The following is a 25,524-nucleotide window of genomic DNA, read 5'->3' as shown; positions in this document are numbered from 1 at the left end:
TCAAATTTCTAGGCTATTAATAACATTAATAGCGATATTTGATATCGCAGAAAATATTGCGATATTCACAAAATAATGTGATCCTAAGAATCCTACTGGAGCACTAGAGTCACGACTGCTGCAAGTAAAGTTTTATCACTTCTTTATGGTCAGCTTGTTTTTATGCTGTGAATTTTGAAACAAAGCCAGATGCTCCAGCCAATCAGGACCAGCTCTGTGCGCTGGAATGTTTCATTAAATTAAGCAAATATAAACGTGTTGATTGTACCAATGCTATTATTGTCATAATTATTGCTTCTTTGTATCAAAGTGCTTTTCGAAAATTATACCACTCATGCAAGAGTGACTAGTTTCTTTTTTTTGTGAATTTGTGAACGGCTGCTTCCTAATTATTATTTATTCAAATGAAGTGATGAAAATACGTGAGAGTTCATCAGTCGGACAGTTATGGGAACAATAGTCTGGTAAAGTTTATTGAATTGTGCATCATAATATTGTATTTAAACAGGTATAGCACATGAATGTTTATACATTAAATAGACATTTTATAATGTAATTTATGCATATTGGCCAGCCAAGAGCAAAATGGAGGGCAAACACATTTCAATTCAAATAATGAAACAGATTTTAAAAAAACACTTCTTATCCAAGCTTCCGTCGTTTCAAACATGTTTGACATCAGCCGAAAAAACAAATATCCATTGAAGTAAAATTTTTTGGTCCAGTTTCTGTAATAAAACACCAGCTTTTCATTGTAACTGAAATCTTCAACTTGTTGGGCACACTGTACCTCCAATTAGTACTATTTAAAGTACTAGTACAATCTGTAAGAACATAGCTCACACATAAAGGATTTAGGATTTCAAGAGATTTGCTTTCCCAAGTTGCAAAGCCCTTGTATTATTTTATTTATGGTGAATGCTGATGTTGCTGTGGTAGTTACACTGCAGTACCAACACACAAGTTTAGGGTCAAAGCAGGCATCAAACCCATGAAAGCCACACTGCATGTGAGTAGTGGAATCTCTGGAAAGCTTTGGAGTTATAATGCCCTCATTTCCGCAGATGTGGTCAAATTAGAGAGTAACAAATGATAGTTTATGGCACATAATGAGTGGAATTCCCATATCTCAGCTCTTGGTGGGACTCTGTCTGTAGACCAATGAAATGAACATGGAACTGGAAGAGACATAATGGGTATTCCCATTCAAACCCACAGCCTTGAACAGCCATAAAATGCAGCTATAGAATATACCATGGAATATATCATGGTGTTGGGTCTACATACCACAGTGGCTCGTAAAAGCCTTTGAAGCCACTAAACCAACATTTCCAGACAACTAGATGTTTAGAATAGAACAGGCCTCCAAATGATGGATAGTTACCTGCAGAGTAGACTGACTTACCAGTCACTGAACATTTACAACATAAGTGTTGGTGGTTGATGTTAATTTCCCAGCCTGGTTTCCACTGAAAAAAACATTGGGGCCGTGAAAGAGCTTCAGAAAGCTGATGTGTTACCATGTCAAAGGCATCTGGTTGAATGTTTTCCTGGTAATTGTGTTTTCTGAGTCTCTGTCACTGTCCACGTTTTAAACAATGCTCATCTCCAAGACATTATGCATTACGCTCTATGCTGGACATCCTAACTGCACTATAGTTGATTTGTGTATCACCAACAATGTGGTTTCTGTCCATCCAAGTGGAGACGAAGCAGGGAGGACACCAACAGACATGTTGTTACATCTTCTCTAGCACTCCTGTCTCTTTAGTTGACACAGAGATTACCATTCCAGGAGAGATGACTTTAACCAAATCCTTTAACCTTCCTGTAATCTTTAACACAAAGGGCTTGCGTGATGTCTCACACATGTGGCCTCTCACTACTCACTAACTCTTTCCATTTCACAGAGTTTATGAAAGAAGGCACTGGAAGAAATGAAACTAAGAAATGGAACTTGAAGGTGCAGAGGTTATTAAAAATAACGTGTCAGGCTTGCGGTCACTCACTTCGGAATTTTTTCCACTTTAGATTTTTTTTCACCTTTTACAGCAGGAGACAATATAGTGTGAAGCTCAAAGTTGAAGTTGTCGACGTTCTTTGATCTCCATAGCAGTGATGTATTTTCCTTTCAGGCATGCACCAACAAATGAGGCAAAGCAGTTACATACAAGTTGAAGCTGGTGATAAAAGTCAAAATGTCTTTGGTTGTCAGGTTTTTGGGGTCTCGTGACCACAATACATATAAGGCCAACAATTTATTTTCTTAAGTTATTTATCAACATTTAAACAACAGGTAGTTTCAGCAAAGCAATCTGATTAATCAAAGATATGTTCCAACCATACTGGTAATTCTTGTGCTAAATCATGTGGTTTTCTTGTGTTTTTTTTAATTTACTATGTATGTGCACTACATATCAGGCAGTACACATGTATTGGTAAACGGTGTATAAACACAATTTCCTTGAGGACGTCCTTTACTGTGATTATGGGGACTTCAGTGCTGCCAATGGCTGCCTCACCATTGAAGCCATAATCGCAGTAAAGAATGCTGTTTCCGGTGTTATTGCTATAATAACATGCAGCATCAGTGGAAGCTAGTGAGAAGAAAGTGTCTTGTCTTTTTGACGTCTCTTGGCCATTAAAACCCAAAATCTTGGCACCTGGTTTTCTGGAGTTTTGAGACAACTGTCTTTGATTTTTGACTTTTCTTGGACTTAAAGAGAAGGCCTCTTTGGTCACTTGGTTTTCTGTGGTTTTAAAACCACACTGGAGGAGGAGCGTACGCAGGAGAAGGCAGCCGGTGAGACCTTCTGAGGGTCGATGTAGTTGTTCTCCAGCCTCAGCGCCACCAGGGTGGAGTCGCCGCTGTGGTTTGGGTCGCAGATCCCGTCGTCAGGGACGTTCCTGGAGGAAGAGGCATCAGGAGGCGGTTAGGTAGACTCGACATGCAGGTTGGCCATTGCTGCTTTCAGTGGCAGCCAGGAATATAACAGTAGTTGATGAATTCCAAAATTTAGAGGCAAATTTCATTTTACCTGACAAATGTGTTTTGTAGAACAGGAACAGGAATGTTCTGTTCTACAAAACACTGTACTGGTGAAGTCGGCTAACTTCCCAGCCACTTTCACTATTTGTCTAGCCAACCAGATGTTTGGAATAGGTCTCCAAATGATTGTTGGTTACCTGTAGAGCAGACTAATTTACCAAATATTTACCAGTATTTGTCTGGTGACTGGTAGTAATTTCCCAACCTGATCTCACACAAATACGTAAAATGAACACGACTTAACACCAAGTTACGTGTTGGTGGCACGTTAAGTGATACAATTTTTCCCAGCAGGAAACGGTTCCATGAAGGAGACACGACTATAAACAGTCAGTAGAGTCACAGTGAAGCAGCTCAGTGACAGTGACCCAGTTTCCCCTCGGGGATCAATAAAGTATTTCTGACAGGGTGTTGTGGTCGGGTGGAGGATGGGCGGACGGGTCTGTCTTCAGTGCTGACGACCAGCTTGTACAAAGTCAAATTTTTATTTTTAGCGAAAGTTTTTCTTATTTAACCGACCAAAGCCTTTCCCTAACTTTAACCAAATTATTTTGTTGCCTAGACTTAACCGTCAGCCGACGTTTTAGCTGGAAATGCCATGTCCAATCTGTGTTGTCATAGAATTCAATTCATAATGGAGGAACACAATTTACACTTAATTTGTGTCCAAAGCACGTAAATCTGCATTTCAGAGTTTGTGTTCATTTCACAACTTTTTATGAGATCACGCTTACTTTCCCACCTTGGTGCCAACCATGTTGTCATTGTTAAAGAACCTGGTGATTCTGTTGTCCATGTTGCCATGGTGATGTTAGATAGATAATTGCTCAATATTTTCAGCCAACACTTCTTAGTTCTAGAGAAGACTACAGTACAACCTGTGCTAACTCTGTATATATATGGCTCTGTGATGAGGTGATTCAGTGTGACTCCCACCGGCTTCACCAACACCCAGGTGGAAAGATGAATCAACATGTTTTGTTTCTTGTCGTCAAGACTACCATCCATGCAGTGAACTTTCAGGTCTAATATTCTGTCTGGCTGTAACGATGAGTGAGTCAGTGGTCTGGTGAGGACCTGGTCTGATGAGGATCTGGTCTGGTGAGGATCTGGTCTGATGAGGATCTGGTCTGCTGTGCGACTGTTTGTTGTTGACGTTCCATTATTACCTCCAGCTCTGTTTTTAAGCTGTTGATTTCACTGTATTCTATTGAGTATTTTTTTTATCCACTCCTGTTGTTCATTCTGAGTTCAGTCTTTAAAAATGCAACTTATTATATATATATCTATCTCTCTCTCCCTGTATCTGAACGATAACTCTTGACCTTTGTTTATAGTACAGCGTTGAGTTGTTGACCTGGGGCCGGATTCACCAAAGTGTTCTTAAGATAGATCTTAAGAAATGACATGAGAGGAAATTTTAGGAAGTTCTTAAGAAGGCTATTAAGTGCAATTCCTCAATATTTTCTTAGTAACAGTCTCAACAATTGGGGAAAAACCTATTTAGAGCAACTAGAGCAAAGATTTTCAGCAGACATGAGACAGAGGCCTACCTGGCCCTACACCAAATAAAGCTTTACAATAAATGTTCATCTTAATGTTAGGTGTAGGGGAACCTATGAAGACTTTGAACTATAACCTACTTGTCTAAAATGTGTTTAAATATATGATATTAGAGGCTTACCTTTTCACTGTAGGAGTTTTAAGACAGGTGAAGGGCCGTCTTAAAGTTAAGAAAAAAATCAAGATCAAATTTCAGAACTTTCATTTCAAGAATACCATTTATTCCTAAGTTTTTTCTTAGGAAGAAACATAAGAGGAAAGTTAAGAAAATATATAAGAACTGTTTTTGAGAATAGCATTTTTTCCTATTTTTTTTCTTAAGACTAAAGTTAAGAAAAAAATGTCACTTGAGAAGATTTTTTCTCTTAAGTGGGTTTTGTGAATCCGGCCCCAGGTTGGTTGTTGTGTTGAGTTGAATCAGTGAACCGTGATCGTTCCTCTCCTCTCTCTCCGCTCTCTCTAACCCTAAACCTAATCTTAAATCACTACAACTAACACTAACTCCGAATTACGAAGGTGTACACTTTATTCTATTTTATTTTATTGTATTCTAATGACTAGATTTCTACCTGATTTTGTTGTTGAGTTTAAGCAAATGTAAATTGGTCATTTTGTTGATGTATTGGGGCAGTAATAGACGAAAACTAACCTTTAATCGTCACATTTCATAGTGATCTTTGTACCTGATCCTGTTGTTGTTGAGTCTGAGGAAGTGTAAGTTGTTCATCTCGTTGATGCCGGACGGCACGGTGACCAGCTGGTTGTGGTCCAGACACAGCTCCACCATGGAGTGGTACGAGCCGAAGAACGACTCCGGTTCGATTCCCTCCCCGTCCAGTTTGTTGTAGGACAGGTACAGGTACTCCAAGCCCGGGTCCATGTGGGCAAAGACGTAGCCTTGGAGTCGGGAAACAGTAAAATCAGAGCAGGAATTTAACTTTACTGGATGGACTCCAAAGCTTACCAGCCACCGTCACTGTCTGTTTGGAACAGAAAATGATGGTATCCTGCCTACCAGCAATTAGGCTCCTCCCACCTACCAGGTATCCTGCCTACCAGCAAATAGGCTCCTCCCACCTACCAGGTATCCTGCCTACCAGCAATTAGTCTCCTCCCACCTACCAGGTATCCTCCCTATCAACCATTAGACCCCTCCCACCCGCCAGGTATCCTGCCTACCAGCAATTAGGCTCCTCCCACCTACCAGGTATCCTGCCTACCAGCAAATAGGCTCCTCCCACCTACCAGGTATCCTGCCTACCAGCAATTAGTCTCCTCCCACCTACCAGGTATCCTCCCTATCAACCATTAGACCCCTCCCACCCGCCAGGTATCCTGCCTACCAGCAATTAGGCTCCTCCCACCTACCTGGTATCCTTCCTATCAACCATTAGACCCCTCCCACCTACCAGGTATCCTTCCTATCAACCATTAGACCCCTCCCACCTACCAGGTATCCTCTCTATGTTGTTGCCCACCAGCACCAGGTGGACCAGAGATCTGGGCAGGTAGGAGGGAACCAGGTAGAGATCATTATGGGATAGGTCGATGGACTCCAGGTTCCTGAACAGGAGGAAGACGAGGGGAAGGAGAGATTAAGAAGGAGACGGAAAGAGAGAGGAGAATTGATTGATTAATTTATTGAATCCATGTGATCAATTAAAATACAATTTGCCAACAAGCATATGTGTGGTCCTTGAGGAGATAGGAGGCAGTTGATTAGAGAGAGATTGAACAGACATGAGACACCATCCATTTTCCCTAACTACTTCAAAGAGAATAGGGTTTAGCTTTGTTTGATGACCAGAGGACATTTTACATTTTTTTACAAACTTGCAAGCAACCAATAGTAAGGAGGTCAAGGGTCAGACGTCACAGCACCCAGACAACAGATGGAAGAAATATTCCTGTGACCCCAGACTCATGATGACAGACAGGAGGGTTGTTTTTGTCGGACCTGTGGTTGATCCAGGCCAGCGGGGCGATCCTGGTCTCGTCCAGCCTGTTGTGCCTCAGAGAAACCACGTTCAGACTGTGGGTCTGATTGAAAACGGTGTCTGAGATTTCTTCAATCAGGTTGTTCTCCAGATACAGTTCCTAGAAGACAGGAAGAATGAAAAAGAAATGTTTGTCCTCATCAGGATAGTAAAGTAAGTATAGAGACTGTGTGTCAACCAGAGGAGCAGGTTCAAGCCCCCGCCCTGCTGAAGTGTCTTTGAGCAACACACTGAGGGGTGAATTCACAAGGAAAGAACAGCGACCGCTGTCTTAACGTCCGGTTCACAAAGAAGCTGCACAGTTCTAGTGATCGCACAGACACGCCCACACATTTAGCACTGATTGCCGTTTGCGATGAGACAAACATCTCTGGACCACAGAAATGCATCCTGACTCCAACTTGCAAAACATCTGACACTGCTGCCGCCCTACAAAGACCTCTAAGTAAATGTCACTAGGGTTCCTACTGGTTATGGAATTCCCGGAATATCATGAGAGAGGTGTTGTCCAGACAGGGAAAGTCAGGGAATTTCATAGATTTCATAATTACCTCCACCAAGGAGGTTATGTATCCGGTGCCATTTGTTTGTTTGTTTGTCTGTTAGCAGGATTACGGAAAAACTACTGGCCCGATTTTCGTGAAACTTGGTGGAAGGGTGTAGCATGGGCCAAGGAAGAACCCATTCAATTTTGGAACGGATCCGGATCCGACTCACGAACAAGCAATGGGCCTTGCGGGAGGTCTGCACTCTCCGAGTGCCCTTCTACTTACTATGTATTTTGCTACTTGTTTCACACATTTGTATTAAATGGTGGGTTTCACCCCAACTGAGGTGGAAACTAGACTGAAAAACATTAACAAACCAGGAATAAAGAGCATTTTAGATCATGGAAGCGCTCTGACTTAGTCATGGAATGTTATGGAAAAGTAATGGAATTTCACATCAGTTCCACAGTGGGAAGCCTGAAGGTCATCTGCATTTTGCAATTCAAGAAAAACAAAATGAGAAACACCCATGTTGGTGTTATGAGGTTGTCATGTCACAGCAGTGTTACTGCATGCTTTTGTTCAGTGAAACTGGCAGCCATGTCTGTGGTTCACTGGCAGTGTTTTGGGTTATAAAGGGCTAATCCACCCTAAAACTGAATTCACAATGTGCTATACCTACAGTCTTAGTTCAAACTGGGAACCTGCAAACATGAACAGCCAGGCTGGGAAATGAACACCAGCCATAGTATATTGGTACATTCTGGTTGTCTGGTAAGTTACTCTACTTCATTTGTATTTTTTTTATTTAAAATCATATTTAGCTGGTAAAATAGTGAAAGTGGATGATGAATTTTGGAATCCCAAAGCTAATAACCAAAGAGTCAAGACTCTGTTGATGTCATCAAGAGACAAATCCTAAAGCCACTGACAGCAGCCATCATATTGAACACCGACCTAAATCTAGTCAAGGATGAATGTGTAGGATTTTGAAATGGAGAATGTGTGAGAACCCTTACGGTCACAAGAATATCATATAAAATTTGTTTTAAGGTGGATTTTCAGCAGCATCATGTTTGTGGTGTGCTGCAGTGTTGGTGGTTAACCAGAAGCCATAATTATATGTTGGGTGGACTGGTTTCCCACAGGTAGAAGCAGAGAGTTTACTCAGTAAATAGGTCTTAAACATCAGAGCCAAGAAGAACAACACTGCTGCCTCAGCAAACAGAGGAATTCACACTGCAGCCAGCTGCTAATAAACCATTTTTTCACAAAAACTAAAACTGACCTAGAATGCCTTGCTGATAAATCTGATGGTAGATATAGACATAATTCAATTCAATACATCAATTGCTGATTGCTGGATTGATTAGTTAAGTCCTGCCAGTAGACTGTTGGACTGGTTTTTGCCAACTTTGATGTATCAACAGACAGACAGACAAATACCAGTTGTACCAGTAGGGATGTAGTTGCAACCCAGTATGAGGAATGAGGTTGGCAGGTACTGTAGGTGGGTGGGGTTAGGTAGGTAGGTATAGAGATATTTTGTCATACCAGTAGCGTCCTGGGAAGGCCCTGTGGTACGGTGCGGAAGTGGTTTCTGCCCAGTCTGAGGTAGGAGAGCTGGGGTGAGCGGGGCGAAGGCCAGAGGATCCACGTTCCCCTCGCTCAGGAGGTTTCCCTCTAACTCCAGGATCACCAGGCTGCTCAGATCTGATAAGATAAGATCAACTTTATTGTCCTTCGAAGGGAAATGTGTCACGTCACGTGGTCAAACATCATTACACATTCCTCTCTCCATCATTAGGTTTTCTAGGAGTTGTGGTGTTGAGCCTGGAGCCTGGTCTCTCTGTCTGTGGTTACACTGCACTCCTAGAGGAGCTGTAGACTGAAGCTGGTGGCAGGATGGGAAAAGACCAGCAGACACCAGCAAACTGCTAGGAAACTTTGACTGTGGCTGGAAAATGTGTCTACTTATTTGGAGTCTGACTTAAAAAAAACCATAGGTTGGCTGTTAAATGAGTAAAATTGGCTGCTAAGCTAGTAGTAGAGAGTAGAGTAATTCTTTAATGTTCCTGTGGGGCAGTTTGCTTTGCAGCCAGTAGTCCAACAAAAAAACAGCACATAATATACACATGCAACAGGAAACACAATAAGTGAATCAATACATACAGCAACATCTGCAAATGCGAAAGCCTTTCAGTTTCAGTTTTAAGCCTGGATCTAGGAACAGCTAGATGGCACTGCCTGAGGACCTCAGGCTGCGTTCAGGGACATAAAGCCTTCAAAGTTCCAGGATGTTACATGCTAGACATCACTGAGCCTTAAAAACAAACAGTACGACCTTCAAATCAATTTTAAAATGAACAGGGAGCCAGAGCAGGGAAGCTGGGAAGGTTTTGGGGTGATATAGTCCCATCTCCTGGTCCTGGGTTAAAAGTCTGGCTGCAGCATTCAGACGGATGAGGGAGTTCTTGCTTAGTGCTTAGACAGGAGAAGAGGGAGTTACAGTAATCCATGTGTGATGAAATAAAGACCAGATGAGTGTAGTTTAGGCAACATCAGATTTTAGAAATGTTTTTTGCTATAGGAAACTTTACTGGACAACCCTCTTTACCTCAGAGTCAAAACTAATTTCATGTATCTTTGATTATTGTATTGAATACTAGCGTGAAATGGACCGTATTATGATTTGAAATGTGTTGGGACACTAGACTGAAACGGTCTATTTCTGTTTATTGAATTGTCAGGAGCTTGTCTTGTCTGTGTGTGTGTTCTAGTCTTGTCCTGTTTATTTTGTAATGTTATGTGTTATGATGTAAGTGTGATGGTTGCATTGTCACTACGTAAAGTCTGTTTTGTGGACCCCAGGAAGAATAGCTGCTGCAATGCTGTGGCTAATGGGGATCTTAATAAACTATATAAACTATATATAAAACTAAGATCAGAATCAAATACTAGTCCCAGATTCCTGGCTGTGGTCTGAACAAAGGCTGAGAGGTTACCAAGACCGTCCAGACTGGGATTTATGGAATTGGAATTGGGATTGATGGAAATCTCACACAATAAATCTGAGATTTATTGTCATTCAGTCGGAGGAAGCGGTTAATTTCCGACAGCCGATCCTTCAGAGTACTGTGGCTACCGTAAAACTTCAATTAACAGCCTGGGCTTTTATTTGCTTCAAACACTGAACTCAGCCGGTCTATATTTGGGACAGGCTCTATATGGGACAGGCTCTTTATGGGACAGGCTCTATATGGGACAGGCTCTATATGGGACAGGCTCTATATGGGACAGGCTCTATATGGGACAGGCTCTTTATGGGACAGGCTCTATATGGGACAGGCTCTATATGGGACAGGCTCTTTATGGGACAGGCTCTATATGGGACAGGCTCTATATGGGACAGGCTCTTTATGGGACAGGCTCTATATGGGACAGGCTCTATATGGGACAGGCTCTTTATGGGACAGGCTCTATATGGGACAGGCTCTTTATGGGACAGGCTCTTTATGGGACAGGCTCTATATGGGACAGGCTCTATATTTGGGACAGGCTCTATATGGGACAGGCTCTATATGGGACAGGCTCTATATGGGACAGGCCTTTAATTCCTTTCACACAAAACTCTTGCTCAGCAAAGATGGGAAATACTATCAAATTGTGATTTATTTATTTCCTTTATTTTACCAGGTAGGTTATTGAGAACACATTCTCTTTTACAATAACGACCCGCCATGCAATGTTTATTTAAACCATGAATATTACTTGTATAAAAATTAGGCTATCAAATAACATATCAATTACGAATCATTAATTTGATCTCGCTCCGAGAGACAGCACATCTAGGCCAGCCTCATGCAGAGAGAGAGAGAGAGAGGGAGAGAGAGAGAGAGAGAGAGAGAGAGGGGGAGAGAGAGGGGGAGAGAGAGGGAGAGAGAGAGAGACAGAGGGAGAGAGAGAGAGGGAGAGAGAGGGGGAGAGAGAGGGAGAGAGAGAGAGAGACAGAGAGGGAGAGAGAGAGGGAGAGAGAGAGACAGAGAGGGAGAGAGAGGGGGAGCGAGAGGGAGAGAGAGAGAGAGGGGGAGGGAGAGAGAGAGAGAGGGAGAGAGAGGGGGAGAGAGGGAGAGAGAGAGAGAGAGAGGGAGAGAGAGAGAGAGGGAGAGAGAGAGGGGGAGGGAGAGAGAGAGAGGGAGAGAGAGAGCCCGTATCAAAATACAGTAGCCTACCTTAGAAAGGATGAAAGCCGAAAAAAGTTTATGGCAGCAAGAGGTTGTACTTTTGCCGTTAAATTGATAATAATTGAATGAATTAATAATTTAAGTTTTACGGTAATTGAGTTATCTTGGTTTATAGGTACACAAAGCTGTGTGTCGTCGGCATAGCGATGAAAATGGATTTATAATGGACACAGTACATATACAGTATATGTAGAGAGAGAGAGGGAGAATACAAACGGAGAACAACGGGCCTAAGATTGACCTGATTCTGTACAGCCAAACCACACAGGCAACATTTTGAGGCAACATACGGTAGACTGCAACTTTGGCAACAACTTGCTGGATCATGTGTTTGCTCTTTGTAGTCCACTGTGTTCTCTGTGTGCTTTCTGAATGCTGTGATATCTCTCTATCACAGTCCCAGCTGTGTTCTTCTGTCAGTACCCACAGTGTTGTCCTGCTGACTGATGAGTCGAGCCAGGTGATTGACAGCTGCAGCACCAATAGAGCGTCACTGTGCGCTCCGGTCACCGGCTGTGAACTGACAACCACGATCAAATTAACATATTTATGGGCAGAAATATGTGTCATTAGAAACTGAAATTGAATTATATATATTTGAATTTGAATTGCTCAACTTGAATAATTGCATTGAAAAACTGAATCTGAATAGCATAACTTGAAATTGAATTTATTAGTTTGAAACTGAATTCCAATAAACTTGAAACTGAATGTAATATTATGAAATTGAATTCATTTGCTCTGAAACTGTATTCAGTTCTCATAATTCAAATTCAGTTTACTGAGACACACTGGTACATTCTGGTTGTTACTCTACTTCATTTGTCCTGGTCGTTGAGGAAGAGCAATCGAGTGCAGATTCTTTTATTCTATTCTGAATAGCAAATTATGCTCTTCAGATTCAGTTTTTCAATGCAATTATTCAAGTTAAACAATACAAATTCAAATTATGTGATTCAAATTCAGTTCTGTAATGCAATTATTCAAGTTGAGCAATTCAAATATAAATAATTCAATTTCAGTTCCCAGTGACACATATTTCTGCCCATACATATTCCCCTTTTTATTATTTAGCAAGCAAAATGTACCTCTATTACCTATATTTCCAAACAGCACTGTGTTTTTGTTTTACTTTTGCCTGTTGTGCGCAGAATCAGAATCACTTTGTTGGCTGAGTCTGTTTCCACACATGAGGAATCTGAGCTGGTTCTCTGCTCTCAGGTCAATACAACAAGCAGACATGGGGCCTCATGCAGGAAGTGATATACGAACACATTTTCTCTTATTTTTGTTCGTATCCACGATTTGTTCTTATTTTGTTTCTCATTGATTTCTGGGATTCACCAATGTTTTCTTATTTTTGCTCTTCTCTTAGGTGAAAGAAAATTTTCCGAGTGGTCGAGAGACTCTGACCAAGATGAGAAAAAAACATCTCGTTTTCACAGTCCACAAATTGTTTGTCCAACGCAAGGAAACATAAGTTTTAAATTTGAGGGACATAAAAAAACGCATGAATATCATATAATCATGTTTAGATTATTATATGTTCTAGAGTAATTATAACGATTGGATTATTAAATTCATGGGCTAAAGAAATACGATTGGTCCATTGATCCCAATTAAGACTATAAAAACCCTTGGATGATATTGCGTGGTTCAGCTTCTGATCAGCTGACATGCTGCTCTGATGCTTCGTCCATCCAGACCTACAGAGAACAGAAGAGTTTTTACAGATCGCACAGATCTATCTGATGAGGCGGATGAACGGCTGCTGAGCCGGTTCAGATCGCCAAGAGCATCTCTCCAGTTCCTGGCCATGTGCCAGAGTATCTGCACACGGCACACCCGCCCTTATATGGTGTTTAGGGGCGTTACCTATGCTAATGACAAACAATCGGCCACGCGCCTCCAATTTCTGATCAAGTGGGATTCATCATTCAGCACCTGGGTGAGAGCAGATTTGGACGGTTAAGAACGTTTGGTGCATCTGGAGTTGACTTCTCTTATTTTTTCTCTTAACAGAAAATCAAGAGAAAATATAAGAGAAATTTAAGAGAATGTCGCTGCATGAGGCCCAGTGATGCTCAAGCTCCGGGAAACCAGAGACCGCAGCAATCAGTTCCTCCTCCTGGTCAGTGTGGCTCAAACATCTGATCTGAACTTCACTTCATACTGAGATGTGACAGCGGGGAGAAAATCAAATCCTTCTCTGCAACTGGTTGCTGCTTCAGCGTGTCGCCGCTAATTTGCATAAAGTGAACCTCAGCTCAGCTCGGCTCTCGTTGAAAATGAACGACCGCCGGTGTGAGCGCGCAGTAAGGGGCGGGACATATCGCAACACTAGCACATGATTGGCTGCTGCTGGGTGACCTCTCCGTCAGCCGTACCGTGTTGTGTGTATTGTGTCCGGTCTGGACGTGTGGAAGCGGATCTCAGTGTCCACATGTATTATGGGATGTTAAAGCGTTACCGTGGAAGCTGTCGTCGTCGATCTCTCGCAGTTTGTTCTCGTTGATCTTGAGCTCCTGCAGGGTGGGGGGGAGGTCAGAGGGCACGGCTTCCAGAACGTTCCCGTCCAGGTACAGACGCCTCAGCAGCTTCAGGCCCTGGCAGACACAGGTATTATTGGTATTGCAAAGTATTCAGCGGTAACACGTGCAAAGTTGACTGCCCATTCAATACCGATCATTCCCACTATATGGCAAAACCAAAGCGATCTGGAGTCTGATGGTCTAGTCTAGTCCACTGGTTCCCAACCTTTTTGACTCTGACCTCTTAAAATGAAGCGAGGCCTGCTCACCATCACAGGCTGCATGGGGGGGTGAACAGTTCAACCAAAGCATTTTCCCTTTTCAGGTCATTTCATTTGATTAGCAGAGGAGGCCTAGAGGCTTTAAACTATGCAGTATTTCACAAGAAAAAAGCAAAAAATTAGAGAAGTATAAGAAAAAAACAACACGATAATGAATTTGCATAGTAAAAATGTTTTTTTTAATCTGTTCTAGTCTATTCTCTGAATCCCTCTGCCTGCCTGTCTGTCTCCCTGTTTGTCTGCCAAGGAATGTTGTTTTGGTTTCAGAGATTATGCTGGGCTCTGTCTGGGCAGGGGGAGACGTGTGTGTGTGTGTGTGTGTGTGTGTGTGTGTGTGTGTGTGTGTGTGTGTGTGTGTGTGTGTGTGTGTGTGTGTGTGTGTGTGTGTGTGTGTGTGGTGTGTGTGTGTGTGTGTGTGTGTGTGGTGAGGGTGTGTGAGGGCAGTTCAGGTCATTATCATTTCCACTTAAATAGCCGGGGGGCTGCAGTGTGTTTGTGTTTCTGATTGCATATTTGAAGTGTAGATTTCTGTCTCTGATGCTGATGTGGACATAAATGATCAATGTGTGTGTGTGTGTGTGTGTGTGTGTGTGTGTGTGTGTGTTCAGATTGAGTCCAAACATAAAGCCAGTCAGGAGTATGGGGTTTGAACTCACTGTCTGTTTGGCTTTGGATTTATTGGATACAGGAAGTTTAAGGCCTTACAAAGTATTAAAACGTCTTGACTCCAGTCATTAGAGGTCTTGACAGATTTCTTAGATGGATCCAGAACGGGTTAGTAGTGCAATCTGCATCCTGTCTGCTTTACTAAACACTGTTTTTATTACTTATTTATTTTCTTATTTTATAGTTTCACTGCTTTCATCAGCTGTTCAGTCAGAAACTGGCTGCTTTTCACAGGTTTGTTTCTTTATTTTGCTTTTTAAATTGGTCTTTAATTCACTTCCAGGCTTAAAAAGTCTTGAATTCTGCTTTCTGAAACCTGCAGATAGTCTTGCTGTATTTTCCTTCTGCTGTGTTGTGTGATGCCTGCAGCTCCTCTGGACCATTGCAGCAGTAAGTTAGACTGCAGGAAAGCTCAACCATCTCCTCCTTTTTGTTTGATTGCATTATAATAACACCAATATCCAGTGTATCCGTCTGAAAAGGTTTAAGTCCTCCCTGGAAACTGTCCGTCACTTTTAGCCTCCAGGAGCGACTGTGACAAACAGATATTTGACCACTAACATTTCTATTTCTGGTCACTGGCCATAAACTGTCATCATCACTATGATCATCTTCATCTCTCTGATCATCCATCATGCAGAACGGCTGCACTGACACATCTATAAAGACCAGACTGTCAGGCTGGTTTAAAGGTTTAGTATGTTAACTATTAGCCTGGGACAATATATTGTGATATTTTCCGCAATATTGAATATCGCCCCCCCCCCCCCCCCCCCCCTCCCCCCCGCCCCCCTCCACCCCCTCGTCCCGGCCGCCACACATGTGGTGCTTAGATCACAATTATACAAACTTTTAAACTTAGAAACCTATAATCTACTGCTGGTGGGATAGAAAACAACATTTCATTTTATTTCAGCTGGTTTCCCTTTTCCACAATCAGCCTGTTTTCCTGGAAATGGCAGGAATGAGCAGATCACACCAAACAGCCGTAGTTTTTGTTTGAATAGTAAGATCATATTTCTTGGCTATTAATAATAATAATAAGAATAAGAATTATTATAATTTATTATCATTAAGAGCCTACAAATATGATGTAATGTAGAAGAAATAAAATAACGGAAAAAACCCGGCGACCTCCCTACACACACGATAATATCATATATCCTGATATTTTGGCGGGACAGCAGTGCAATATTTTGGATATCGCCCGAACCGAGTTAACTAGTCTTACTCTGAAGGCTGTTAAAGGTTCAGTGAGTTAACTAGTCTTACTCTGAAGGCTGTTAAAGGTTCAGTGAGTTAACTAGTCTTACTCTGAAGGCTGTTAAAGGTTCAGTGAGTTAACTAGTCTTACTCTGAAGGCTGTTAAAGGTTCAGTGAGTTAACTAGTCTCACTCTGAGGCTGTTAAAGGTTTAGTGAGGTAACTAGTCTCCCTCTGAAGGTTCAGTGAGTTAACTAGTCTCCCTCTGAAGGCTGTTAAAGGTTCAGTGAGTTAACTAGTCTCACTCTGAGGCTGTTAAAGGTTTAGTGAGGTAACTAGTCTCCCTCTGAAGGTTCAGTGAGTTAACTAGTCTCACTCTGAGGTTGTTAAAGGTTCAGTGAGTTAACTAGTCTCACTCTGAGGCTGTTAAAGGTTTAGTGAGGTAACTAGTCTCCCTCTGAAGGTTCAGTGAGTTAACTAGTCTCACTCTGAGGTTGTTAAAGGTTCAGTGAGTTAACTAGTCTCACTCTGAGGCTGTTAAAGGTTCAGCGAGTTAACTAGTCTCGCTCTGAGGCTGTTAAAGGTTCAGTGAGTTAACTAGTCTCCCTCTGAAGGCTGTTAAAGGTTCAGTGAGTTAACTAGTCTCGCTCTGAGGCTGTTAAAGGTTCAGTGAGTTAACTAGTCTCCCTCTGAAGGCTGTTAAAGGTTCAGTGAGTTAACTAGTCTCCCTCTGAAGGCTGTTAAAGGTTCAGTGAGTTAACTAGTCTCACTCTGAGGCTGTTAAAGGTTCAGTGAGTTAACTAGTCTCACTCTGAGGGCTGTTAAAGGTTCAGTGCAGTGAGGTAACTAGTCTCCCTCTGAGGCTGTTAAAGGTTCAGTGAGTTAACTAGTCTCACTCTGAGGGCTGTTAAAGGTTCAGTGCAGTGAGGTAACTAGTCTCCCTCTGAGGCTGTTAAAGGTTCAGTGCAGTGAGGTAACTAGTCTCCCTCTGAGGCTGTTAAAGGTTCAGTGAGTTAACTAGTCTCACTCTGAGGCTGTTAAAGGTTCAGTGAGTTAAAGGTTCAGTGAGTTAAAGGTTCAGTGAGTTAACAAGTCTCACTCTGAGGCTGTTAAAGGTTCAGTGAGTTAAAGGTTCAGTGAGTTAAAGGTTCAGTGAGTTAACTAGTCTCACTCTGAGGCTGTTAAAGGTTCAGTAAGTTAACTAGTCTCACCCTGAAGGCTGTTAAAGGTTCAGTGAGTTAACTAGTCTCCCTTTGAGGCTGTTAAAGGTTCAGCGAGTTAACTAGTCTCACTCTGAGGCTGTTAAAGGTTCAGCGAGTTAACTAGTCTCCCTCTGAAGGCTGTTAAAGGTTCAGTGAGTTAACTAGATTTCTTAGATGGATCCAGAACGGGTTAGTAGTGTAATCTGCATCCTGTCTGCTTTACTAAACACTGTTTTTATTACTTATTTATTTTCTTATTTTATAGTTTCACTGCTTTCATCAGCTGTTCAGTCAGAAACTGGCTGCTTCTCGCTCTGAGGCTGTTAAAGGTTCAGTGAGTTAACTAGTCTCCCTCTGAGGCTGTTAAAGGTTCAGCGAGTTAACTAGTCTCACTCTGAAGGCTTTAGCAGCGATGCCGGTGGAGGTGAGTTGGTTCTTCCCCAGGTTGATCCACTCCAGGTTGGGGATGCCGTTGAAGGCTTCCTCTGGGATGCTGCTGATGTTGTTCCCTGCAGGTCAGGACAGATGGTTTAGTTCATACTGGAGCCAGAGGGTCAGCAGTCAGACAGCTAGCACTACAATGACAATACATTAACATTTACACTCTAGTCTTTAGCTGACTCTGATCCACAGAGACTCCACTGAGCTCAGCAATAGAATAAACTTCAGTTTCTACATCACCAACATTACAAGTAACTAACAGTAAGGAGGTCAAGGGTCAGTAGGGAAGGACGATACATAGAAATTCAATACATCTCAATACAAAATGTGTCAGTCCGTCTGTTGTGTCAGGAACATGAATGGTGATATCAGCTCCATGTTATTCTGCTGTCAGGAACATGAATGGTGATATCAGCTCCATGTTATTCTGCTGTCAGGAACATGAATGGTGATATCAGCTCCATGTTATTCTGCTGTCAGGAACATGAATGGTGATATCAGCTCCATGTTATTCTGCTGTCAGGAACATGAATGGTGATATCAGCTCCATGTTGTTCTGCTGTCAGGAACATGAATGGTGATATCAGCTCCATGTTATTCTGCTGTCAGGAACATGAATGGTGATATCAGCTCCATGTTATTCTGCTGTCAGGAACATGAATGGTGATATCAGCTCCATGTTATTCTGCTGTAGTAATCACTAATGAGACTCTTGACCATCACAGTTTCACAAGCTCTCCATCCAAATTATATTATTGTCACTTTGTAATGACATTTTTAAATTGTTGTTTACATTCTAGCAGCCAATGGCATCGCTGGAAAGATTTGAGTCTCAGAAATAAACAGAGTTCTGCTCAGTCAGACTTTGTTGTCATTGAACTTTTATTGATCACATCGTATCCTGGCTGAATTGAATCCTGAACCTCAGATCAGGTATCGAATCGTATCGGGAGATGAACAGATTGTCCATCACTAAGGGTCAAAGGTCACAGCGCCCTGACAACATGGAACAAATATCCCTGTGTCCAGGGGTTAAAGTGGGCCGGAACGATCCGGAACGGTGTCCCGGCACCTTCGATTAATAAGTAAATAAATCTGATTGGCAGTTTCATACATAATAATGTCAGGCGAGTTCACAGGGCTGCCGACTCTCACACATTGACCGAGAGACTCACGCAACTGACATTTATCACGCTCTCACGCCACAAGTCCATTTTCTCAGCAGTGAAAAACAAATTCATAAACATCGCGGGGCGAAGACAGAGCAGCACAGAGCAGCAGAGAGTTATTCAGACCATCTGAATAGTGAGAAATAAACACAAATGTATTATATTGTAATTTATTCCCATGCATGCTGCTCAGAGTCTCAGTCAGCGGCTCTTCTGCGTCTCTCCCTCTCCTCTCAGGCAGGATGAGAGTGAGTTGCTATGGTTACGGGGACGCTCTGTGTCTGTCGCTCTGAAACTTTCTCATGATTCCCAATAAAAGGTTTTTTAGGTTAGTATGCCTATGCAGTACCTCAATGCTGAAATCTAGTAATATAACATAATTTTACATTTTTGGTTAACATTATACAGGGTTGCTGTTTCTTGACTTAATCCAAGAGGTTAGGTGGTGTAGAAATGCAGGAAATTTGTTTTAAATTACTATTTTTTTCTGACCCCCCCAATAATTATGTATCTACCCCCCGTAGAAATGCAGGAAATTTGTTTTAAATTACTATTTTTTTCCCCACTTTAACCCCTGCCTGTGATGGTAGAGAAATGATATGGAAAGACAGAAATACGACATTGAAAGCTCTGGATGTTTGGAGCAGCCTGGCTGTTTCCAGTCATTCAGTTCAAACTTTCAGATGTGGCCTGTTCTGCTGTGTTGTGATGAACAGCAGTTAGCCAGTCACTGCCTTATTTACATCAGTGGTTCTCAACCTGGGGGTCGGGACCGCCCAGGGGGTCACAATATAATTTTGGGGGGTCGCGAGATGATTTTTGGAGTTTGCTATACAAATATGTTAGCGTGTCTATTTTTTCAGACTTTTCCCTAATTTTTGTCCTTTTTTTTCTTGTGAAATACTGAATAGTTTTCAGATAAAGCAAATGAGATCATTGTAGAAAAGGAAAACTAAGTCTTTGGTTGAACAGTTGAATTGTTTGGTTGAACCACTGTGCCGGCGGAGAGCGGGTCGCCAGGAGACCTCACTTTGTTTTCAGGGGTCACAACTAGGGCTGAACAATTAATCAAAATTTTATTGAAATCTCAATATGGCCTACTGCAGTTTTCAAATCGCAGGAGGTGCAATATTAGTTAAAGGTGAAATGTGTCAAAATAGCATTTTAAAGTAAATATTGTGGTGCTGCAGAGATGTCCTGGCCTACACATCATATTCTACAGACTTAAGAAAACATCTTTGTTTGGTACAGATCCCCGCAAAAATCACACCATAATCATTTTACTACGTTTTTCAATGAAAATGAGAATCATGATGTAAAAATTATCATTCCCTCTAATATCGCGAATCATATCGCAATTGCAATATCAGTCAAATTAATTGCAATTAGATATTTTTTCTAAATCGTTCAGCCCTAGTCACAAGCTAAAATGAGAACCTCTGATCTACATCTCAGCTTTCAGACAAGTCTACTTTAGTGTACCAAACCTGTTTTCAGGTATAGCTTGGTTCACACTGTTCAGCTGTTTGTTAAGAACAAAGCTGTCAGTCATGTTTGATTTGGGTAAAACAGTCTCATATGTTACGCCGCGTGTTGCTTGTATGCATGTAGCTGATATTGGAGGGGATGGAAGGGGCGGATGTTCTTGTTAACACAAATTATCACGTCCCACCTGATTATTTTACGGGGAAACGTGAGAGAAAACATTGCTTTACCTCCCTATGGCCTGTCTTGTGGACCAAGCAGACAACTTTTTGTGTGATTACTGCTTTCCTGGAGCTTTCCTGCTGCGAAGCATAAAGAGTAACTGACAAGCTGCCGGTGATAAGATAACAATAACTTCAAGAACCGCTGCCTTGTCATTTTCCACTTCTTTGTGAGTGTGTCGACTTCGCCCAGTGATTAGTTCGTCTGCAGGTTTTAATTAGGCTGCCGCTGGAAATGACCGGTCTGTGCTTGTTGGAAACATCCTGCTGTTCTGTCTGTGTGACTGGAAGCTTCTGTCTGAAAGCGGCTCGGTCTGTTTGTCCAGACGCAGCAGAGACGAGCAGATTCAGCCTGGAACAGCTGGGGCAGAACCAGCAGTCAGACCCCGTCCGCCTGGGGTGTGACGGGAAAGAAATTAAAGGGATAGTTCACCCAAAAAACTTTAAATTCGGGTCATTATCTGCTCATCCTCATGCCAGTACAAAATCATATGAGTGTTTCTTCTTCATACCACTCCCCAGCAGTTCTCCAGGCTCGCTGCCGGAGGAGCTTTCTTCCAAACAAGTGCAGTAAATGGAGTCCAGGAGCCAGCTGCATAAAGCTAGTTTAAGACCAGTCTGAGCCTTAGACTGGTCTTAGATTCTCAGGTTGGACTAGTCTAATTAGGACTGTCTGTTACTTAAATATTGCGACTGACTTATTTTGAGGTAGGAAAGTTAGCCACCTTCCCCCCGACTAATCTTGAGTTAAGAACTTTGTTGTTATGGCAACGAGTCGGCCTAACTGTCAGAGCGGGAAGTTTAAATACTGAAGCTGTTTCAGACAAGATGCCAAATCTTTGGTTTTTGGAAAGAGTCTGAAGAAGAGAGAGAGTCTTTAGAGACAGAAACAAACCATTAGAGATCTACAACAACCAAGAAGTAGCAGGAACAGGTAAATATAAAAGTCTATAGCAAGTTTCACTTAAAGTCACATTTAAGTCTAACACCAGGTCTATCTTTAGGCAACTGGCCCCTGACCTTCAGGCTTCAAAAAGGGTAAAACATGTCCATAAATGTCTCCATACAGCTGCAGCACAATCCAGGTGTTCTGAAGCCTGCTCTGAGTGGAAAAAAACTACATTTTATCAATTAGTGAAATCGAGTCTTCCTCTATTGTATTCAGCTTCCGCCTTGTGTGTGACTTGTGTGTGACTTGTGTGTGACTTGTGTGTGACTTGTGTGTGACTTGTGTGTGACTTGTGTGTGACTTGTGTGTGACTTGTGTGTGACTTGTGTGCGACTTGTGTGCGACTTGTGTGTGACTTGTGTGTGACTTGTGTGCGACTTGTGTGCGACTTGTGTGCGACTTGTGTGTGACTTGTGTGTGACTTGTGTGCGGCCGTAGCATCTCGCAAAGTTTGTGAATGCGGAAGCAGAATACAATAGAGGAAGACTCGATTTCACTAATTGATAAAATTGAGTTTTTTTTTTGTGTTTTTCACTCTCAGACATCACATGGCGTCATCATGCTCGTCATGCTGCAGCTGTATGGAGACACTCAGGGAAATTTTTTTTTGCCCTTTTTGAAACCTAAAGGACTGAACTCCATTTACTGAGTTTCCACTGGCATGAGGATGAGTAGATAATGACCGACATTTAATTTTTGGGTGAACTATCCCTTTAAATGCACCTCGTCCAGCTCTCTCATCTGGTCACAGTACAAACACACACAGAATATGTTATTGGACTGTGCAGGTCACACACACACACACACACACACACACACACACACACACAGCTCTAAAGCTCTTAGTACAGAGTGGTGTCTCTTAGCAAGTTAAGGCAAGTTCCAAATGGTTCCACTCAGTGTCTCCAGTGTGATCATGTTGTATATCAGCCGGTACAGATGAAGCTCATGAGCCAAAGACCTGCAGCTTCTCCATCACCACTGAAACACTGACGGACCCTCTAAGAAATGTGTGTGTGTGTGTGTGTGTGTGTGTGTGTGTGTGTGTATTTCAAGGAGGGATATGCCAAAGGATAAGTTCCAGTTACACTGTGTAACTTCATGGCCAGTACAGTAGTCTTGTTCCTCTAGTCATCACAGAGGCGGGCTTCATTTATTGATTCTGACACACCAGGTGGGCGGGGCTTGACCTCTGCCCCTCAGGCGCTTTGGAGGAAATGTTTCTGTCCTCAGAGCCTGATGTGAGGAAGAGGTCCACACCCTGAAAACATAAGGTTCTCAGAGGTTCCTGGGCCATGATTAAAGGGGAACCTTGTTTTTGGTGCTCTATGGAGATTTTGCAGTTGTGTCACAAATCTGCTATTAACCCCATCTGTAGAACTGTGTGTTAGTGAATAAAGTGTAAATGTGTGTGAAGCAGCTGTCAGCAGAGAGCAGCTGAGTCAGCTTGTTGTGGTGTGGCTGTAGATCCATTCAGTAACGTTCTCAGTAAAAGTGAATAGTGTGATAAGGTGGATTTGTTTCCAAATGTAGGTTACTGTGACACAGTAAACTGTCTTGTCTTTAGCCCTAGTCTCTACTCCAAAACATGAAGAGTTGGAGCTTGAGAAGAGTCAGCTCAGTTAACCTGAACAAACTGTTAGCTAGCTAACTAGCCAGCAAACACACCGAGGTTAATGTGAACACGCTAACGCTAGCTGCTACTAGCTACGTTAGCTAGTGTGCTAACCAGATGTGTTAACAACAAGACAGTGATGTTAGCTGACCAGATGCTATGGTTAGCTAGCTAACAAGCTGACATTATCTAAACACTAAATCAATCAGATGGATCAGTGATGAAATGATCAGTTCAGTCAGAAACAGACAGAAATTAACCGTCTGTTCAGTTCTGTTGAGACAGAAACACAGTCAGCTGGTGTTACTGGGTTGCTGGGTGTTACTGGGAGTTGCTGGGTGTTACTGGGTGTTACTGGGAGTTGCTGGGTGTTACTGGGTGTTGCTGGGTGTTGCTGGGTTGCTGGGTTGCTGGGTGTTGCTGGGAGTTGCTGGGTGTTACTGGGTGTTACTGGGTGTTGCTGGGAGTTGCTGGGTTGCTGGGTGTTGCTGGGTTGCTGGGTGTTGCTGGTTTTTGATGCAACTCAAGAGCTTTTTTGAGGTTGGGGAAAGCTTCTCTGTGACAAGACATTTTAGACAAAGTAACCCTCTCAGCGCTGTAATATAACTGTAATATTAATTTAGCCTCCAGATTAGTGACCTCAGTGATCTGAGTGATGAAGGTTTTGGCCTACCAGGTCTCAGGCCTACCAGGTCTCAGGCCTACCAGGTCTCAGGCCTACCAGGTCTCAGGAGAGTCAGGAGTGTTAACTCACCTTCCAGACTGAGGGACTTCAGCTGGGGGATGGACAGAGGAGGGAAGTGGTTGAGTTTGGCGTTTTCACATGTCACAGTGACATCAGAGATATCACAGCCTGGAGGGAGGCCTGCTCTGTGAGGTACCCGCACCTCCTCCTCCTCCTCCTCCTCCTCCTCCCCTCCCACCCCCACCCCCACCTCCTCCTCCTCCTCCTCCAGCTCCTCCAGCTCCTCCTCCGTGGCAGCAGGAGGTCTTGGTATCGGGGCAGGGAGGAGGTCAGGCTCCTCCGGCTCGTTTGGTAACATCTGAAACACGTCTCCTCTCAGCCACATCTCCTCCTCCTCCTCCTGCTCCTCCTCCTCCAGAGCCAGCAGTTTCTCCCTCAGCACCTCCTCCTGCCTCCTCCTCTCCTCCTCTAGCTTCCTCTCCTTCTCCCTCGCCTCTCTCTCCGCCGCCTCCCTCTGCTTTCTGTCCTCTTCCTCCTGTTTCCTCCTCTCCTCCTCCTCCCGCCTCCTCCTCTCCTGCTCCTCCTCCATCTGCTTCCTCCACTCCTCCTCCTCTCGCTCCACCTGCAGCCTCAGCGCCTCCTCCTCAGCCCTCCTCCTCTCCTCCACCAGCTTCCTCTGCCTCTCCGCCTGCTCCTTCCTCTGCTTCCTCCTCTTCCTCCTCTCCTCGTCCTTCTTCCTCAGACGCTCCTCCTCCTCGCGGTGCTCCTCCTCCTCCCGCCACAGGATGCGCTGGATCTCCTCCTGGGTCAGCGGGGTCACGGGCTCGCCGGGGTCGTTGGGAACTGGGGAGTCACCAGAGAGGTCAAGGCTGAGGTCAGGGACTGGAGGGGGGGGGGCAGCCAATCAGAGGGCAGGAGGAGGAGGAGGAGGAGGAGGTGGGGGGAGGAGAGAAAAAGATAACCGCGAAGGATAAAAGTAGAAAGAGGAAGGAGAGAGGGAAGGAGGAGAGACAGACAGGTAGGGAACAAGAGGAGAAGAGAGACAGACAGGTAGGGAAGGAGGAGAGGAGAGAAACAAAGGAGAGAGCAAGAAAGGAGGGGAAAAATAGAAATAAAATCAAGAATACAAGAGAGGTAGAGAGATATGGGATGGAGAGAGAGATGGAGACAGACAGACAGAGAGACAGACAGACAAGGAGACAGACAGACAGACAGACAGACAGACAGACAGGCAGAGAGACAGACAGCTGTGTGTTAGTGCTGCAGACAGACAGACACCCAGGTTCACCCAGAGAGACAGACAGGCTGGTTAACACTACAGACCAGACACTGACTAACTGCTACAGCAAGCCGATCCAGACTAGATCAATGTTAATGATAAATGATCAATGCATACATGTTGTCACAGTGAGGTAAAGTCGGTCTTTCTGCAGATATTATCATTTAATTATTTTAGATCATTTAACATGGAGGCCAATAAGAAGTTGAGCAACTGAATTTAGAAAAACAAAAACAAAATCGCAGCATGAAGTTAAGCCAGTGATTCTCAACCTTTTTCATATCAAGGACCCTTAATTTAATATCCATACTCTGGATTTTGTCTCTCGGTCCCAAATCTGAGAATATTTTTATTGTCAGATATGATTTTGTCCAGAATCCCATGACTTTCTGTATTGTAGGAAGAGAGATAACAGAGAAACTATGATCAGAACAGTCATTCTTCCACAATCGTGTTC

General features: G+C 43.1%; 1 protein-coding gene across 1 annotated transcript in view; it reads right to left on the bottom strand.

Annotated features, from left to right (window-relative positions):
• Positions 1–453: 453 nt before the first annotated feature.
• Positions 454–25,524, bottom strand: part of ecm2 (extracellular matrix protein 2, female organ and adipocyte specific) — a 38,633-nt gene continuing 13,562 nt past the window's right edge. The window contains 9 exon segments of the mRNA XM_071524630.1: positions 454–2,907; positions 5,296–5,509; positions 6,063–6,175; positions 6,570–6,709; positions 8,652–8,723; positions 8,725–8,810; positions 13,812–13,947; positions 17,617–17,732; positions 23,858–24,670. Coding sequence (XP_071380731.1) covers positions 2,739–2,907; positions 5,296–5,509; positions 6,063–6,175; positions 6,570–6,709; positions 8,652–8,723; positions 8,725–8,810; positions 13,812–13,947; positions 17,617–17,732; positions 23,858–24,670 — 1,859 coding nt within the window. The 3' untranslated portion in view covers positions 454–2,738.

This window comes from Centroberyx affinis, unplaced genomic scaffold (genome assembly GCF_046629955.1).
Source record: "Centroberyx affinis isolate AG114_WGS23_722 - 3 ecotype Tasmania unplaced genomic scaffold, CSIRO-AGI_Caff_v1 ptg001214l_1, whole genome shotgun sequence".
NCBI lineage: Eukaryota > Metazoa > Chordata > Actinopteri > Beryciformes > Berycidae > Centroberyx > Centroberyx affinis.
The sequence above is the reverse complement of the archived record's forward strand: the minus strand, read 5'-3'. Positions and strand labels throughout refer to the sequence as shown.